Consider the following 20,210-nt stretch of genomic DNA (forward strand, 5'->3'; position numbering starts at 1 on the left):
CGGAAGGAGTGCTTCCCACAGTCTCCTCTCATGAAGACTGACTGTGGTGCAAGGAATTAATCTGTCATGATTCTTCCTCTCAAATAAAAAACCAATCACCAGAACACTATTAGAAATGTTCTGGAAGTCAGAATTACTTTCAAATTTCTCTTAAGTAGGAGTACTCTGTGTATACGTAACTCTGCTCATCAACTTTCAGTTTCGATGACTGCATAAGCCACTAGACAGCAGCCTTCATTTCCAGCAGGGGCTTACCAACTTCAAAACGCAAAGCACATTCCAAACCAATGAACTGTAATTCAATTTAAAACAAAGTTGTTAGAAAAGATGTGAGCCTCTAAAGAATCATTTTACAGTGACACTGGATTGCTTGCAACACAAGAATATTCAATCAGTTAATGAAAAATACCAACACCATTAAAGCAGTATTTGTACTCTCTTTTAATCAAGTTCAGCTAAGAATATGGGTTACTTATCACAGACAGCTTTTTGGTCAAAGGTCATCAGCATGAATAGATATTTTCAAGTAAAATTACAAATTGACTAGCAGTAAACAAGGCAGTATTAACACAGATGTGTAAAAAAGAGCCCATACCAATGCAGGTAGTTGATGGAATAGCTCCAGTGGTCTTCGATATGCCAGCAAAATGAGGAGAAGCACATCCCCACATACAGCCAAGGTACCTTCATGCCAGAGATATCTGCATTAATGTGAGCAAGGACTGATTGTTCTAGAATTGGCATGTTATTCAAATTCCAACCAGAAAGTGCATAATCCTGCAAAGAAAGAAGAGAATTCTGAGCAAATCAAAAGACCATAAGGACACCAACTCTAGACAAGGAAAGTACTAAGAAATCAGCCTGTCCATTCCTACTGGACACAGTGCGCAGTATTCTGCAACAGTGAAGCACCTGAAGTAGGGAATATTTAAACTCTTTAGCCAGCGTCTAATACAACTAACATTTAAGGCCAGTCCTAGCATTTCAACATATATAGCCCATATTCTTTGGATCAGTGCTGACAGACTTTGATTCCATCCCATGCCTAACTTTCATGCTTTTCTGACTGAAAAGAAAAAAATACCAGTAATGTTAGCACACAAAATATAGAAATCTTCCATAAAACTGGATACAATGACTGCAAACATCAAAAGCTGAAATAATAATGAGATTTCTTGTGGGAGATTTGTTTTACTGCACTGTAGCTTAACTTAATCTCTATAAATTATTTTAGAAATCCCTCAGTAGGATAAATGCCTACATTTACTTCACAGAAATCAGCACCACCAGTTAAGAAATCCATCCTTTCCTTCAAAATGCACCCAGTTTGTATTAAAAAAAAAAAAAAAAGGTAAATTCAGATTGCCACTACTTTGTTTCCTCTGCATCGCCACAAAGACAACAGTGAGAAGGATGACCTGGCTAGAAAGTTGTTGTGGTGGTTGTTTTTTTTGATTACTACTTTTATACAAAGAGATCAACAAGCAGTTCTCACTCAGCAAGCAGATAGACAATCTCTGCACCACCAAGACAAAAAGTCCAAGTAGAAAGGTACACACATGGGTGGAAGACAATAGTGAGCAAAATAACTTTCTCCAGGGATTAGTATAAACCAGTTTGAGTCTGCATAACCATGAAATCACATCCATACTCTCCCCTTTTGTCTGAATTTAAACACATAAGCAGACAAAAAATGGACATGCTACAATAAGGTCTGAGGGAAAGTAGGCAATACATTCACCAGATGTTCTTTATCTCATTTACTTTAACAGGTGCTGTATCAAAGTTTTGTCACTCCTACAGTATGCACAGTCAGAGGGACGAGCTAAATCTGATTAGTATGTTTTATCTATTACAAATCTCCTAAGGAGGTAAGTATTATGTTTCAGTAGTTAACTCCTCAAAACAAGAAAGGAAAATCTTATCTGATGTTTCCTTATACTTGGGTATACTGTAACAATTTGCATATCTTTGCCTATTTAGTGATACAAAACAGGTGTAACTTCAATCATTACAAACAGATTAGCTATCAGAAAGAAAGATCTGGAAAAAGAACATATACTACCAGATTAATGCCCTGCTCAAAAGGAATGTTACGTGTGAGTCTTAATATCTTCATGAAAAAAATCCACAATGATTTCAGACTTAAATTCTTATTGTGAAATCTCATGCAGAGCAAAGAACAGGGTCAGCTTGCATATTCTATTACCTCCTCCTCTGGCATCAGCTTTCGTCGGCCATCTTTCACCGGAAAGCCACTTCCAAAGTCCTTGGATGATATATCAGCTCCATATTCTACAATAACATCTTCTTCTATGCTGCTCACCAATCTCCAGAATTCTTTCTCTACCAGCTCAGTGGGAACCATCTGAAAGTAAGATGTTGTTAAGATATGCGCAGACAAGTTCCAACCTGAACACTATCATTGAAACTATATTCTGTTACTAATCTCTGGTGTATCTTTCAATTCCAAAGACACTCTCTCTCAACTCCATCTCCTCACTGTCACACAGTTTGGTTTGTTTTCCTTAGTAGTGGCTGCAACGTAATAGAAATAGAATGCCACACCATGAGGGATGGAATGAAAAAAAAGAGATGGGATTATCAGGACTACAGCTTAAGAATATTCTTGACAGCTAAAAAGGGAGGAGACAGCAGAAGCCAAGGAGCACAAAGAACTATTTCAGAGAATAATAACCAAAATCTGAAAAACTGAAAGGAAATTCAGATAAATGTGTTCAAGAGTGTAGTCTTCATATATGTCATAACTCTTACATGCATCTAGTTAAAGTTTGTTTGTAAAATAAGCTTTATTTCTTGTTTTGATCTGTGTCTCAGGGTCATGAAGTGAAGCAGAGATCTTTAAAGCTGGAAACTCAGACAAGAGTGTCCACAAATTACCCTACAACCCTGAGAGAAGAAGCTTGGTCCTTCATGCAGTCTATAGGACAGCCAAATCACAAAGGTGTGCCAACAGAGACACATCAGTTCTAAAAATGCTGCTGAGATGCAGGGGGAAAAATTATCAGACAGACTTTAGCTATTGATACGCCTGCAAGAAAAGAACGTAATATGGAAGAAAATAACTGTATGTCCACTGAACAAACTGAATCAAGATAAAAGCCATAGAAAGGACAGTGGAAAGATCCCACACTGCCACAAGAACAGTTCTAGGTTTGGTTCAAATAATCAAAAAGGGAAAAAACTGAAATGGAGTATAGCCTTTACAAGCAATAAAGCTGTCTATTGATCACAGGAGAAGAGCGAAATGAAGCTGAAGCAGGACCAGATGCCAGGAAGTTATATCATTTGTTTACATGTTTGAAGTTTATTGTGCCTCTTCATAGAAACCTAAGATGCCTCAGCAAAAATCCAGGATCAGCTGAAACCTCTTCCTTTTTCCCCTACAAGGAATAACAACAAAAGTTGAACTCACATGGACTGGCATGTTGAAATAATCAGACTTGAAGTTATCAGCCATTTCACCAAAGCTCTGGAGAGTATATTCCCTGACAGCTTGTTCAAATCCAAAGGCCTCACGGGGTTTGTTGCATTCCTAAAAGATAAAACAAAGAAATATTGTTCCCTACAGCAGATTATGGCACACAGTTATACTTCTGGCAAAATTAAAAAAGAGGAAATAAAACAGAACAGTTGACCATCTGGAGTCCTTACCAAATACAATAAGCTACCAGTTTTGAGTGCTTTTCTCAGCTGAGGAAGTCCTACCATAATGGAAACAGAACAGAATTAATTGTATGGAAGTTAACCTAACATAGCACACCCCAATACTACACACCTCTGCTTCCTGTACAAACTAAGTTTCACCATCTACTCCTCTCAGCAGCAGAGTGAGACAAAGAAAATCTTAGCCTTAAAGGCATTTCTTAGACACACTGGATTCAAATACCTGCAGAATAAATGCACAGGAACAAATCCTGTTAGTGTTTCAGTCTTATCAACACATCATCAAGTGAGTTAGCACAAGTGCATAGGAGGAAAGAGGAAAGAAAATTAAAACAGTGCAGCACTTATAGCAAAGTAGCTGACTACTAATAGCACACACAGTCCCTCTGACAAAACCTTCAAGCCTTCCATTGTTCTACCTATAATCATCCCAAGAATCCAAGAAGACCAGCTCACGTTCCTGCTACTGTCCCCACTTGTTTCTACGTCCTTTTCAGTCCCTGCTGACAAGGGGTTGAACCCAATTTTTAACGTCTACAAGATGTACTTGAGCACAAACATGCCACAAAACTTAACAGTCAGCTGTTCAGTGACATAATGAAAATGGTCCAAAGAGTGCGAGAGATCAGTAATTTCATTCTCCTCAAGAGAAACTATCCTTAGACTATTACCAACATTTATCAAAGTTACTCTTAAATGCAGCTGGCAAGAGAAAATTTGTAACATCTATAAACACTGTCAAGACAACACTGACTTCAATGCAAATAAAGAGTCCTTATCCTGTCCTTCCTAGCTTGTTTCGGCATTCTGGTGTTAACATTACATCAACCAATAGTGCACAGTTAGCTTCTAAAGTAAAAACCGAGACAACAAGTACTACAAATCATTTCAAACATCTCTATGATGCGTATATATACATACACACACACTTACACTCTTTTCTTTCCCCCCCCTCTCTCTTCCAATGCATTTGTGGTGTAACGTAAGGGAAAGCCCAACAACGACAGAAGAGCAACAAGATCCCAGGCCACAGCAAGTGAGGATCCAATCAGACACAACAGCAACAGGCACAGAAATAAGGGAAAGAAGCTGCTTACCTCCAGAAGGCCTGTAAGGTCCTCAGGTAGGCAGGGATCTCCACAGAGATACCCTCACCTCCACTGCCAGCCCTTAAATGAGGTCAGGGAAGGGGTGCATCCTGGCTCCACTATTCCAGTCACTCAGGTACACTGCATGTACCTGAGCTCTCCTGGGTTGGCCCTGCCTCCTCACCAGGTGTTCAATCACTGGTTCAAGCCATGACTTTGCATTTCCATCACACACAGTATTTTTCAAGTACTTTCTGTATCACAAACTAGCAACAATTGATTCGGCCCTCTAACTTTGCCAGTTTTTTCCCTGTATGTGATTCTCCCTTTGGAACATTCCTGTTTCTATTACAAGGAGTACTACTACTAAGTAAAGCTAAGACACCTCAGTAATAGTACAATTACTACTGAAACTTTTCATGTTTTTGCATGTTCTTAAACCATTTACAACAGACACAATATTTACTATATCCTCTACATTACCTTCACATCAGATTGCTCTACTTTGCTAATGCTCCCTTATTGTTCTCTATTAAGGGAAAGTTTAACAAGAAGCTTAATCTATTACATGAGCAGCAGCCCAAAGGGTAAGTCAGTCTCCCTTGCCTGTAACTAGAGATTTCCACCTCACAACAGCATTAGCCTGAGTTCATCAGACAACCTAATCTCTCTTAAGGAACAGTTCAAGAGTGAAGAGCCACCTCGTTATGTGGCTGCACAACTATTCGTGCTAACATGAAGAAAACAGCAGAAGCCCACAGCTGGGAAGGTTGTGGTAGATGTTGGGGTTGGAAATGAGTATAGACATGGGCATGTTACTGACCCTCTCTGAAAAAAAAAGTCAAAAAACTTTTTTTTTTTTTAAGAGTTAAAGCCAGTTACAAAGTTACTGATTTAGAAATGGCAAGCTTTTTCAATCTGAATTCTAAATCTACAGATTTCCTGAGCTTGCAATTCTTTCTTGAGACTAATATCAAGCCAAATTATGCTTTCTATCTTTATGCTGCTGATCAGTTACCTCACTGAATACAGTCACTCCTATTTTTTGAGCAATTAAATTCAAACGGGTTTCCATTTTTAAGTCTTTCTAGTTCCTTTCTTAGTCTAAAACAAAACTAACAAGAGTTACTCTTCAAGTTAATTCTTTCATTATCTGCAAAAAGCTACTCCAAACAATGTCATGACGACTTCTTAATAAAGAGAGCTCCCTGTTGTGCCCAAATTATGTGGTTTGATTATTTTCTTGGTTAGAAAGTGCCTCATCATTATGTTTAAACACCTATTGCCACCTTAATTCTCACCTACTTTCCTGTTATCCACTCATCAGATTGAGTTTCAGCTGAAGTTCAAGGCCATATAAATGCCTGAGTCTTAACTTTTACATGGCTATGTCTTAAACAAAGGTTGTGCCCAAGCTCCAGGAGAAATATTTTTCTTACAGCTCATCAGCTGACAACAGGTAGAGATTCACAGCCCATATCTTGACTAAATCCCAAACAAAACTACATCTCCTAGTCAGATGGAACAGCAATGAGAGCTGAACTGCAGCTCTTCTGTTCTTTTCTGGAGCACAACTACACATACAAAAATTGAGTATTTCTTCAACTGTACCTCTGCAACACACTTTGGACACCTCCAGTCACCTTTAGGTACATCAGGTAAAGGAGGAATCAAGCAGAAAGTGTGATAGCTGTCATCACATCCATCACACAGCAGCAGTTTGTCTTCATTATTTCCTCTGCCACAGAATAAGCAAACATACAAATCAACCTGTGGAGAAAAATATACGTATATGTTGTTATAAGTTGTAACAGGTTTCCTCATCCAGAACCTGCCTTCCTTTAAATAACAAAGAAAGGATGTAATCCTAAAACTCAATGTAAACACGAACGCAATCTCCTCTTATTGTTGAGAAGCAAGGCTAACAATCAATTGTGCTTCAGTTGGGACAGGGGAATTAACTGGAAATTACTGCTGGAAATTACTATTCCTTTCAGTAGGGTAATAATTATCCAGATAACTCAAAGGAGCATCTCATTTATGTTATTCCAAGGCAACAGAGGAGAATAAACTTCTTAGGATTTCTTAGGTGGGGTTCTTATTGTTAGATTGCCACAAAAACAAACAAAAAAACCATTTACACGGCTTAAATACTTGAAATCAACCCCATCTGAGTTACCTCAGCCTAGTTAACCTATGCAACTTTCCAGCTATGCAACAGTATGCTTCTCAAGGGGAAGATTGCTCAGTAACTATCTTAAGAAATAATGTTTTTAAATGTTGCAGTTATATTACCAAACCCAGTTATTTCTTCCTTTTTTTTTTTTTTTCCTTTTTAAGGCAAACAAATAAAACCCACGTAACAAATACAGCAGATCTAAAACTAGTTACCAAACTAGTTCTTTTTGTGTTGCAAGTATATATATATATAAGGGAGAAAGGTTCCTTTAAGAAGCATCTCCAGACTCTCTTCCGAAAACTAAAAAGCATTAAAATGGCAATTATAATGCAAGGCTATTCTATGATATTCATTAGTTATCTATTAGTTATCTACCGCTGATAATACTTTCTTCTCTCCATACGAATACGAATATATGCTTTTTCTTTTGTCAGCCCAAGAGATGATTTGTTAACTAGACAGACTGCACCGCAAAACAAACTCACAAAATACAGATCTTTGATTACACCGTAACCACAAATAAGCCTCCTACCCACATCATTAGAACACAGCAGAACTATGATGATACGTATTTGTGGGGAGGTGATAAAAAGGTACGCATTGTTTCACAGCACCTCACAAAAAAAACATAAATGAATCAGGAAAAATTATAAACAATACTGAAGCATAGTATTTTTCAGGTAGAAGTTACATAAGGGTAATGTATCACCTTTTACGTCCAGAAGCAGAGACTGGACAATATATTTTTAAATGAAAACATCCTTAAACAAAATGGTCATGATACTCAAACAGCCTAGGAATACTTTATACTTACTGTATACTTACTACTGTATACTATACTTTGTGTAGTAACATAAAAAGGAATCAAGTTACAAATTCTAACTTAGCTACAATGGCACAATGATCTGGTTTGTTTGTTTAAATTGTCCAACTTCTCCACCTTCTTTCTCCAGTAGGCATTTTCATGTAACTATTGGAGATTTTTGGTTGCCTTGACCTTCCATGGTTTAATTTAAAATTAATTTTTCTAGGTGTTCTCAGGCTAAGAAAAACAGAACTAGTAGGAGTAGTTAGGAGCCTACTGCCTGAAACATTAGAAGCATGCGTCTTCTCTCACTGTTGTACACACAGGATAAATTAGGATACTTGAAAAGTGAAAAGTCACAGGCCATGAGAAAGTAAGAACAACGATACACTGCTTCTCCGTGGTCAAACATCAGAATGCTAAACATTTCACTTCTCCCCTCAGAGTTGCTCTTCATTTCCTTTTGCATAGACTTACATGGGCCCAAGTGAACCTGATGAGGTTCAACAGATCCAACTGCAAGGTCTGCACCTGGGTCATGGCAGCGCCCACTACCACTACAAGCTGGGGGATGTAAGGCTAGAGCACAGCCCTGCAAAAAATGACCTGGGGGTACTGGTGGATGACAAACTGGGCAAGAGCCAGTAGTAGGCCCTCACAGCCCAGAAAGCCAACCGTATCCTGGGCCGCCTCAAAAGAAGTATGGACAGCAGAGTGAGGGAGGTGATCCTGCCCCTCTGCTCTGCATTAGTGAGACCTCACCAGGAGTACTGCATCCAGATGTGGAGTCCTCAGTACAGGAGAGATGTGGACCTGCTGGAGTGGATACAGAGGAGGGCCACAAAAATGACCCCAGGGGTGGAGCACCTCACCTACAAGGACAGGCTGAGAGCTGGGTCTGTTCAGGCTGGAGAAGAGAAGGCTGTGGGGAGACCTGATAGTGGCCTTTCAGTAACTAAAGTAGCGGGGGGGGGGGGGGGCAGCTGTAAGAAGGAAGGGGACAGACTCTTCAGCAGGATCTGTGGTGACCGAACAAGGGGAACTGGTTTCAAACCAAAAGAAGGAAGTTTAGCTTGGATATAAGGAAGAATATTTTCAAAATAAGGGTGGTGAGACACTGACACATACTGCCCAGAAATGTGGTAGACGTCCCATCCCTGGAGACACTTAAGGTCAGGCTGGTGGGGCTTTGAGCCACCTGATCTAGCTGTGGATGACCCTGTGCATTGCAGTACGGCAGGACCAGATGACCTTTAAGGGTTCCTTCCGACTCAAACAATTATATGATACAATGACTAGTTTAAACTCAGAACAGTGAGGACGAAGATGAAAGCTGATATTGCTGCAATCAAAATGCTGAAGTACTGGAGCATCTCGCATATATTTGAAGGAAGAGATGTAGTACTATTGCACCACAAAGATGAGCTCAAATAGAAAGCAAGCTACTGAAGACATGCAAGAAGTGTATGGCAAAGCAAGTCTTCAAACCTATAATCATCAAGTACCTTCACACACTTCCTGCCTGAATTAAAAGCTATGCACTATTTTATAAAACACTGTTCATTCTTCTTTGTTTTGGAAAAAAAAAAATACCTTAGCAAATCAATGACCTTCTTATCAGACACCACAAGATAATCAAACTTACAAAGTTGACAGAAAGAGTTCCTTTGCGCTGCCTCATCTGCATTCCAAATGCTTCGGATCTGTTTCCCTTGCGTCTTCGTGTCACCTCATCTTTAAGGAAAATAAAGTTAAGTGTTATTAACAACACATGAAGATAGATGCAACTTGCAAAAACAACAAAGAGGTCCAGTTTGGTAACCTGTCTTCAATATCTGAAAGTACCTGGCCACGCAGCAAAAGGTAAAATGTCTTGCTGTACCCAATCTCTCTAAAATAAACAGGAATTAGGAAAATATATTTTGTATATCCTCACAGGTCATCCCAATTGCCTCATAGAACAGAGTGAATCAGCTCAGTTAGCTAGTGAGATCAGCTTCAGAATTGTCAAAGAAAAAAGTCCTGTTTTTCCTTCCAGCCACACAGTTTGTGCAACAGCTGCTTAATTGTTATGGCTACAATACAGTACATAAAAAGTTGAAACTATGCCAAATTACATGAAGCACCCTGAAAATCTCTCATGAATTAAAATCTAAAATACTTACTTTCTATTTCCAGTTATAACACTACCTACTTCTTAATGTTGCCTCTAGAAACATGCAGAAAGATTTAACAGCCTTGTTACTTTACAAAGCGATGGACCCAAGATTCAATTACCCTCTTTATCCTTTGCTCCCAACGACAGACCCATCATCTTGGGTCCAGCTCCAAAGATCTGCAGCTTCTTTAGTTCAGTATTTCTACTCATTTCTCCTGCCTCCACCTAAGAATAAAAAGAAGACCAGATCAGCACAAACTAACAATACTTCTGCTCCAACTCTCATCATTTATTTGCATTCCACTCTCCCAAAATACCCAACATCAGCTCATCAAAAGAAAGGAAACAGGTGGGAAAAGACACGATTCTCATTTCCTAGAGCCAACAAACAAAAGCAAATGGAATAAAAGACAAGTAAGTGCTTAGTACCACACACTAACTACAGAAAATCATCTGTACAGCAAACAAGATCTAGGATTAACATTTAGGATAATAAAAAAAAAAAGAAGAATGTCACAGTAATATTTTCCAGTCGTGATACCATGAACTGCACGTAAGTTAACACATACTTCCTTAAGTAGACACATAAATCAACACTAATGAATTTGAAACTATTTCCTCAATTTATTTATGATGACGTTATGAGTGTAACTCTGAGATTACAGCTACTCTTTGTGCCCCTGCAACCTCAAAAATCAGACAAGACCCATTCTATTAGGTGACATCTCCACAGCCCTGCAGTGTTCAGTTGCTTGCAGAAGCATTTTATTTCAGCCAACTTCTTCCCATTTCCCATTACTGACTGATCTCGTTTCCCCACATTGTAGCTGCTCGCCTAACAGCAAAAAGAACCTCCATGTTTGGTTTCTCATAGCTTCAGTGCAACCACCTTTCTAACACTGGCATACAAAGCCACTGTATTCCTACCATTCAGTCTTCCTCTTAAAATCAGTGAGTTTCAGGAGATCTCAGCAAGTATATCAATGAAGAAGGCAGGTACCTAATTCTGAAGTGGTTACCTTCACATAATTACTGAGGATATTTCACCTGTTATCCACAGAATTATGCCTTGATAGATAAGGCATAGTATAAATTCCCTCAGGAAGATGTACAGTCATACTCTCTATTCAATGAGGGAAAAAAAAAAAAAACAACACAAGAAAGTCCTAAAAACTGTTTAAAAATAGGATATTCAAACTTCTAACAAAGCTAAAAGCTGATTATTTCCATTTATTCAGCCTAAAGCAGTTGTTGTTCTTGCCAGAAGAACACTCTAAAAGACCTAATCTAGCTATTACTACTCGTGAATTTCTTAGTCACTAGAGTCCCTGCTCTCACTGAGTTGCGTACAGTACGCTAAACTGCACCTTTAGAAAGCTACTCGTGTTGATACTCTGATTTCTAATGTTTATGAATTCTACAACGTTACTATTTTCAGCTTAGACATGATACTAATTGTATAAGTTCAGTGTGAAATTGCATCCCAACTGGTGACTTTTTTTCCTCCTGAACTCTTCACTCCTTGGCTAACAAGCCACGAGGACCACCAGCATATTTTTACTGAACAGGAAAGCTCACAACCTGGAGACTTCAGAGTCATTCCATTTCCCATTTGAAACTCATTAAAAGTTTTTCCATTTTCTCAACTAACACAAGTTGACAGAATCAACCCACATTACGTTTCCACAGGCCAATTTTCCATTACCTCAGTAACATTTATTAATGATCTCCACAATTTCCCTCCTGCTATTGTCATCTAAAACAATTTCCTCAATAGTACTTGAAAAATAGTTTGACTATCATATTTACTAAATTAAATAACAAACATGCAACAACCTCCCTTTGATCTTATAGCTTTGTTTAAAAATGCGTTCCCTAAATGTTTTCGTAACTCCACTACTCATATTCACTTGGATTCAACTAAAACAAAATGGATATAGCGTAGTCACTCTCAGGCAAAAAACAAACAAACCGGGTTACATATTGAAAGAGAAATGTATTAAAAGAAAATCAGCTTTCTGTATAAAACCTACAAATACTGCAAGGCTATCTGATAGGTTAAGTTGTGAAAGAAAATCATTCAGAAGCCTCAGTGAGATTCTCTGGGGTATGCTCCAAAACGGCACATAAACACCCAACTCAGAAATCATGAAAGCATTCCTTGCCATTTTTTCCACAGTTAATAGTACAAAACTCCACATTCTTATTTTTGTTTTGTTGCTTATATAACAAAAAAGCAAAAGCAAACTTGATTAAACTGAAATTCTATTCTTCTTCCTCAAAGATGTAGGAATATCTGTTTTTTACCTTCTCAACAGAGAGTACAACTCAAAGGCTTTCCTTGTGTGTATGGGAGCTGTTGAATCACGGCCTGAACCACTGATTGACCACCTGAGGCGAGCACTGAGTCAGCTGCAGGGGCACAGGTGAACGCAATTTCACCTGAGTGACCGGAAGGGGTGGAGCCTGGCTGCACCCCTCCTAGACCCCATTTGAGGGCTGACTCCCAGGGAGGAAGGATCTCTATCTGGAGATCACTCCCCTGAGAGCCCTTCTGCAAGCCCAGGACATGGGTAAGATCATTACTCCTTTGTAACACGATAATCCCTCTGGTCCAATACCTGTATACCTATTTACTTTACAAGCTGTATAGCTGTTTGCCATACACTTGTGTAAGAGAAAATCAGTTATAAGAAGCTCACATCCCTGGAGGCACTCAGGCCAGGCTGGATGGGGCCCTGGGCAGCTGAGCTTCTGGGTGGCAGCCCTGTCCTTGGTAGGGGGTAGGGGCTGGGTGGGCTTTACAGTCCCTTCCAACTTAAGTCAGTCTATGATTCTATGATATAATACGATGAGAAGAGTTACAATCAAGAGTTCAAGTATTTGCACACATTGGGCATGTCAGCATCTCCTAAAGTCCTCTCATTTCACAGAATTATTGCCATATTCTTTTTCAAATTAAAAAATGGAATTTTATTTTGTTAATTACTATTCTAAACCATCCATGTTTAGAACAGAATATTGAAAGGAGACATTACCCATAGTTGTTTTCACTGTTAGGATGTAACCTCATTAGATAAATTCCCTTATCAGTTAAAATACATCCTAAAAGATAATCTACGAAGACTTTCACTTTTTTCTAACAAAGAATTTAACTTAACTTGAAAGATTATCTCTTTTTGTAATCTAAATTCATTCTACTTTTTTGTTGTTGCCCACAAGTATTTCAGTTACCCTCCTCCATTGTTTTTTATTTGATAGCTTTCTTCAGAAGAAAGGAATAGAAAATTAATCTTTTTTAAGGAGAATGCCTCATAACCAAACTATTCTTCTTGGGGAAAAAAAAGTCCTTCTTTCACAAAGGAGAATTCTCATCCCCTATTTTCCTTCTTTTTTTTTTTTACTTTAAAAATTAAAACATTCGCTTTTCTAATATCTGTCAGCCTCTTCTGAGGATCCTGGTTTACTTCAGTAATCTCCAGTTACCACCGTCATCATTTCTTATGTATCTCCCATTCTCAGATAAGTCAAATGCAGGAATAACACACAGATCATTTTGGAAAGATACATTTAACTCTGGAAAAAAGTCTCCTGAGATGCAGCATTCAGTGTAATTAGCTATGCTCACTAACCAGGCACTGGACAACTCAGCAAACAACACAGTCACCGAGATACAGCAGCTGGAGCAGAATGACATTTATTTAGCAGGTCGGTTTTTCTACATTATTTGCTTATTACCTGTGTTCTAAGGAACACCTAATTTTCTGGTACAATTCCAGATGTGAACCTCAAACAATAAGCAAAGTCTTGTCTATAATAACAAGGTACTGAAATCTGGGACAATTTCTTAGCATCCTCCAGATCTTATACTTCTGCAGTTTGGGGATCCTGAGGACAACTTTCTATTTCTAAACACAGTTACAGATTTATACATAGCTTCCAACACAGCCTAGAAATACTTCTCCGGCTATGTGAGTAGGCTGATTCTTCCTTTATTGAAGAATTCAGTTCAGCTATTTTAATAACTAGATTGCTTAAAAGATAATGCAGGTATAGGTCTTCTAGAAGGCATTTAAATACATATGCATTGACTTATTGCAGACCACACAAGTGAAATCACCTCTCGTGTTTCAAAAATGCAGCACCTTTAGTTGAAATTAAGCAGCAATGTTGTGTCAGAAGTACCACAGAGTGACTCTTCCAATGAGAAATAAGAGTTACTCTAGAGAAAGAAGCATCAGAAAAAAATCCTACAGGATCTTAATAACACAGTGACACTTCTACACCATGCAGGAGGAAAGAGGTCACACTGGCACTGTCCCTTGAGATTGGTTCAAAGCAGAATTCCACATGATGAATGATTACTGCAGGAACTGCAGCGTTCTTAGGTTTTTTTTTGGATGCCTCACTAACAACACAATTGGAAAGCCAGGGACTGCTTGTGTGATTGATGCATTGCTATGTGGCTGCAATAAATAATGCCAAGTCAGCTTCTGTTAGTAAAGAGAATAGATTAAAAGGGACAATTTAGTCTGAATCAGTCATGACATCAGAGACAAAAATGAGATTAAGTGTCCTTTATAAACTCAGTTAACAAGCAAAATGTATTGAAAAATACAACAGAATTGTAACCACATTTGACAAAGCTTCATGGTGTTTAAAGCAAGCATAGAATGACATGAAGCAGTAAGAACTTGTTCTGAAGGTAAATCCACCTTTTGTTCGTGCTCCACCAAATGACCAGCAGGTTGACTAGACTGCAACTGACTAGAGCTGAACCATTTAGTTTTCACACTTCTATTCTCTACCGAAGTACAGAGGCTAAGTATAAATAAACAAGAAGCAGGTTTTAGAAGTTTTTAACTGCACATCTACTATAAGGAAAGTCTTTCTCTGGATTTAAGTAAAGATTTCTTTCTCATGGCACTTTTGAGCAGGCTTCCAAAAACAAAGGCTGTTGCACCCCCAGTATGGCTTTGCTGGTACAAGGAATAAGGGTTCTCTGCAATAACCAAGAAATACGGGTACCTGGGACTTGACACGTCTGGTTCTCTTCAGCACAACATTCATTCTTGAACCTTGCTTTGGTGAAGTCTGGGCATCTGAGCTGAGGTCCTCAGCCTCCACTTTTTCCTTAAGGTTCAAGTTAGGCTTCTGGATGCCCTAGAAGATCAGAGCACAGAACACCAGGTTGATTGATCAGGTAGTGCTGATCATTCTATGGTCTGTAAACCACTCTCTTTACTAAGAAATAAGCCAATGACTGAAGTCACACAGCACTACACATATGCCATTTGGACAAGAGGCTGATCAATCCAGGCACCCTGGGCATGGGAGTTGTTTAGCCTTACTTAAAGGGAACATACAAGAAAGATAAGCAGATTCTATCATGGAATTTAGTGAGAAGACAAGGGGTAATGGCTTCAAAATAAGAAAAAAAAAGGTAGATTTAATTTAAATAAGGAAGAATTTCTTCACAACAAAGGTGGTGAAGTAGTAAAACAGGTTGCCTTGAGAAGCTGTGGATGCCCCATCTCTAGAAGTGCTGAATGGAGCTCTGGGCAACCTGATCTACTGGAAGGTCTCCTTGTCTCACGGTGTTTTCCTTAATAGGGCTGGTCTTGGTCTTATAAAGAGATTGTTGAGAAAAAATTATGACACAAGGTCACATTACAACTTCTGCTACTATCCTGTCACAGTAAGTATTAGGGTGGGTATACATTTGTCTACATAATTGCAGCTTCCAAAAGCACAGAATCTAAGTTCTACTTTTGCATGCAGCAACAAGCAGCCACACGCAACTTGGACCCCATCTTCATAGCCTGAAGAAGTGTCTCACCATTAGGCTGACCCCGGATTGGAAAAGCTCATAGGGGTATAAGATCCGTTCATAATGAGACTTGAGTAACGATCCTGTGCCTTTTCCCGGCAGGTAGCCAAGCCGACTTGCCACTTTAGACCATTTCTTCTCTTTCGTGACTACCTCAAAGCCTCCTTTGCCAGCAACAATCTGAAACACACACGCACAGAAAAAAGTTAAGGGCTTTGAACTGCTCTCACCACCGCATATAAACCATAAATCAACTACAGCAATCAAATGCTGAAAGGTTCTATTAAAGAATGGCAGAAACCTGAGTTTGCTTTTTGTCTCCTGAAGGACTAGTATTATAATTAAACACTTAACCTCACTCTTTATTATATTTATTTTTACAACTTCCCTAGTAAATGCAAGCTGTGTACTGTTCTAGACAGGAAGAACTCAACAGTTAAGATTTCTGACAAGCTGGAAAGAATAAAAAAACCCACTATCAGAACAAACGGAAAAGTTAACTCTCACCAGACTCACACTGATGCAAAACACAAGTCTGGCCAGCAGTGAAGCCAATTCTAACAGACCCCACATAGAAGGAAGTGTTGGACTCAGAGTTACAAAAACTCTCAGAAAACCCCAAACAGCAGAGAGACTATTGTACAAAGAGAGGAAACTGAATTAACCTTTCATTTAACTCATTCACTTTTTACACCTGAATTCAATTGTTTTGAATCTAGCAATCGACATACAGGAACTGTCATTGTTACACACAACAAAATTGAAAGAAAAATGACTATTTGCCTGATCTGAAGCACTGGCCACATTTCCACTGCCTTCACTCCCTTCATATGGTTTCACTACCAAACAGTTTAAAACCCAAGCGGATTGTAATTTAATTCACATTACTATACAACTAATAACATTTCTGCTGCAGTATGGCCTTGCATTTCATGTCTTTACATACGATGATCAAATTTCATGTTTCATTTCAGTGACAGTTGAAAACCTCAAAGCAAAAAAGTGACTGTTACTGGAGTGAAACGGTTTATTTCTCAGGCTGCAGTAAGCTCAAAAGTCTAGTTGTGACAGTGACAAATATATTAGTTAATTCTGTTTCTTCTCATAATTAGATAGAGCTGCACCCATAATGCAATGATATGCTCAATCATTATTTTTCTCATATTTACAGAGCTGTTCCTAAACTTCCATTTATTTTTTACGTGCCCATGAAGATGTGATAGCTGAAATTATCCTTATATGAACTGCAGCTAGAGAAGCGAACAGCCTATCTTACCATATCCGAAGCATACCCAAACATTCTAGCTCATAACAGTGACCCAGACATTCCCAGAACCAGTATGATGGTTTTGTGTAGCCCAGCAAAGCACAGTACACACAAAAATAAAACACAAGTACTGGAAGACATTATCAGTTTTTGTTTGCATGCTAGCAGGAATTTCAGACAGTTGAAAGAACTACGACTTCTGAATAGATTTCATTTTAAGAGAAGATAAGCAAAAAATGTTAAGATTTAAGAGAAAGAAGCCTTGATAGGGAAATGGAAACAAATGCTTTAACACAGAAATGCTCGTACTACCATATCTCAATTTGTCACCTTGCCAAACAAATCTACTATTTATATTAATTGCCTTTCTTTAGCAGACAAGTCTGTAACTACGTACATTTTGCCAGTGGCAAACCCCAACAGAAGTTTTTATTTGCATGAAAATTTGAAAAACACCACAAGATTACTATAGCAGCATGACATTTTAGCTAGCCCCAAGCACAGCCTGTACTGGAAACAGATTAAAATAATTATTCCAGAAGTTGACAGTATAATGTCCCAAAGATGCATGTTTACGTCACATGGAAAATCTCTGATGGGAGACAGGAGGGAGCAATTACTGCAATTTATTACAGAATTGCTAGGTGAGGAGCTGAAACACATGCAAGGATGCCACTACCTTCTCAGAGAACATCTCAACTCCTGCAGCTCTGCCATACATAAAAGAGGACAACTTGAATTCAAACGGCTAACATAAGGATATTCAAGTAACTAATATGTGCTGGATATAACTCAACTAAAGCCAGCTGAAGTAATTGTGACAGACACATCTAACATAACCTCGCAATTCGTAAGTTTGTTTTCCACTCTGATTTTTTCCCCATTTTCATTTAATCTCCATATTAATGAGAGCCATGCTGTAAAACAAGCCCTCCCTGTTGCTCGGCTTCTCAAGCTTGAATGAAAAAATGAAGTCTCTGCCTGACCAAGCAAACCATATTTGCTTACTCACCTTGCTCAAACCATAGAGATCCAGTATTTTTCTCTCCACCACAGGAATTTTTAAATTGGATCCTTGAAGTTCCCAAAATTTTGCTAACTGGTCCAAGAAGTCCAGCTTCACTCTTGTCATTGCCTGCAATCAATAAGAGAAGACGAATGCATACATCCCCCAAAAAATATGACAATGCATTGCATACCTGACGAAAAACATGACAAGCTTTACAGTGTTTATATTTTCAAAGCACAACTCAGCATGTGAGCTATTTCTCAGGTTAAAAAGAAAATATGGGAATATTTAGTAAAAAGATGTTTATAAACATAAAATTGTAAATGCTTTTGTTGTCCGCATTTGAAATCCCATAAGCTCAAACTTTTACCTAAAATTTCACATTTTCATACCAAAATGTTCACTTGAAGTCAGAACTCCAAGGAGAAACACAAGAGCAATTAATAAAATCTGTGGGGGGAAACGGCAGGGATGGGTTATAAACAGCTTTTCTATATGCCTTAACCATGCAAAAGGAGCTCTTCCCTCGAGTATTTTTGGAGTACTCAAATCACTTTCCATAAGGGGATCCATTTATAAGTCAAACGATGTATGACATTTTGGTATAGGAACAGTGCAAGGCTTTGAGAAATGCTGTAGGGAAAAGGAAAAGCCAGGACAGAATATTACTCACACTGTTTTCAAGAAAGCTCCCATACATTTTTGAATCACGAAATTAACCAACCGTAACTAGTCTTATAAAAGACAAAGCAGCTTCATTTTCATGCTTAAGAGGCATTATTGTGATAGTTGACTATAAGGTAACCAGAGGCTCCAGAACAGCAGTAAAATATTTAAGAAAAATAAATAAATCATGGCCTGCAGAGCTCTGAAGGCCAGACACTGGCTACTCTCACTGTGCAGCATGGCATTTGGCATTCATTTTAGACATTTCCAGTTGAACGTGAAAGGCTCTTGTGGTTATTTTGGGTAATAAAATAAAACCAGACTTTTCTGAAAGCCACGGAGAGTTATTTTCTGTGAAGTCTGCCACTGCCAAGTATAAACACCGATGCGGTCTACGGGTTTCTAAAGTCTCCCCACACAGAAACCTGACAAGATGTAAATCTCAAGCAAGGAGACCTACAGCTTTCAGTGTAAACACAAAACTGTATCAACAGTGGAAAGGCTCACCTCCAGTTCATTCAGGCGCTGAATTCGTGGAGTGAAACGAAAACTTTGTACTTCGCAGGCAAACGGAGGCTGCCAATCCTAAGGAGAGACAGAAAGACATTTCAGTGTTGCAAGAAACTTCACTAAAAAACGCACAAAAGGCCTTCGTAACTTGGTCATTCAAGTTCCCCCTAGTAAACGAGTTTCAGCAGGATCTGTAATATATTCCAGTTTTACTCTACTATCATGCTTCTAAAACGTTCTCACAACACGTTAGTCAGATGAAAGAAGTCTTCACAAAGTTAGAAATAACCAAGAAAATAAGGCTTGATGCATTTCAGTATGCCCCATCTCATACTGGGCCCTCACTTGAGAGAGAGATCATGCTGCTTGTTGGCATTTATTCAAACAAGTTCTGCATTTCCTACCCATTGCAAAACTGTCACTATCAACAGTGATAAACACCATGTAACATACAACATTATGCATGTAACTTTTCCATGTTCGCCTATGTTCGTATTTCAATAAAGATAACAGCAGCAGTCAGGAGTCCAACGCTTCAATGGAAACGCAGTCCTAAATAATGACTTTCTGAACAGTCAGTACTTGTTCAATCACACACACCTCCGAGATCCATCTCCTCTCTCTAAACCACATTACGACATCAAAACAAATATAAATCAGCTTTTTAGTACCTCTTAAGAAATCTTAAAAATACAGTAGGTAGTCTACCAGGCAGGAAATACAACAGAGTAAGGACACAACATGACAGATGGACCAAAAAAAGCAACACATTTGTTGTCTGAATGGCTGCAGCATCTGAAGGCCTATAGCACAACCGTAAAATATTTACAGATTCTAATAATGGAAAAGGATTGCAAATCAGCAAGGTTAGCACCAGGTGTCCGATCTAGTCCTTTTCTGCAGGTCGCAAACCAACCTGATGCACACATCCAGCAAAGCCCAGCAACACCAACGGCCAAACAATTACAGAGAAACACTGCAGCCCTCAGTGGCTAGGAAAGTTCTAGGTGC

The 20,210-nt window shown here is 38.7% G+C and overlaps 1 protein-coding gene across 2 annotated transcripts in view; it reads right to left on the reverse strand.

Annotated features, from left to right (window-relative positions):
• KDM5A (lysine (K)-specific demethylase 5A) overlaps nt 1-20,210 on the reverse strand; it is a 48,795-nt gene that overhangs the window by 27,122 nt on the left and 1,463 nt on the right. For both annotated transcript variants that reach the window (XM_416379.8, XM_004937924.5), the window contains exons 2-11: nt 19,197-19,274; nt 18,027-18,149; nt 15,757-15,927; nt 14,946-15,080; nt 10,037-10,142; nt 9,405-9,493; nt 6,387-6,545; nt 3,437-3,556; nt 2,210-2,368; nt 596-777 (exon numbers count right to left, since the gene is read on the reverse strand). In XM_416379.8, coding sequence (XP_416379.4) covers nt 596-777; nt 2,210-2,368; nt 3,437-3,556; nt 6,387-6,545; nt 9,405-9,493; nt 10,037-10,142; nt 14,946-15,080; nt 15,757-15,927; nt 18,027-18,149; nt 19,197-19,274 — 1,322 coding nt within the window. The remainder of the gene's footprint in view (nt 1-595; nt 778-2,209; nt 2,369-3,436; nt 3,557-6,386; nt 6,546-9,404; nt 9,494-10,036; nt 10,143-14,945; nt 15,081-15,756; nt 15,928-18,026; nt 18,150-19,196; nt 19,275-20,210) is intronic.

The sequence above is a fragment of the Gallus gallus genome, chromosome 1, assembly GCF_016699485.2.
Source record: "Gallus gallus isolate bGalGal1 chromosome 1, bGalGal1.mat.broiler.GRCg7b, whole genome shotgun sequence".
Classification (NCBI taxonomy): domain Eukaryota; kingdom Metazoa; phylum Chordata; class Aves; order Galliformes; family Phasianidae; genus Gallus; species Gallus gallus.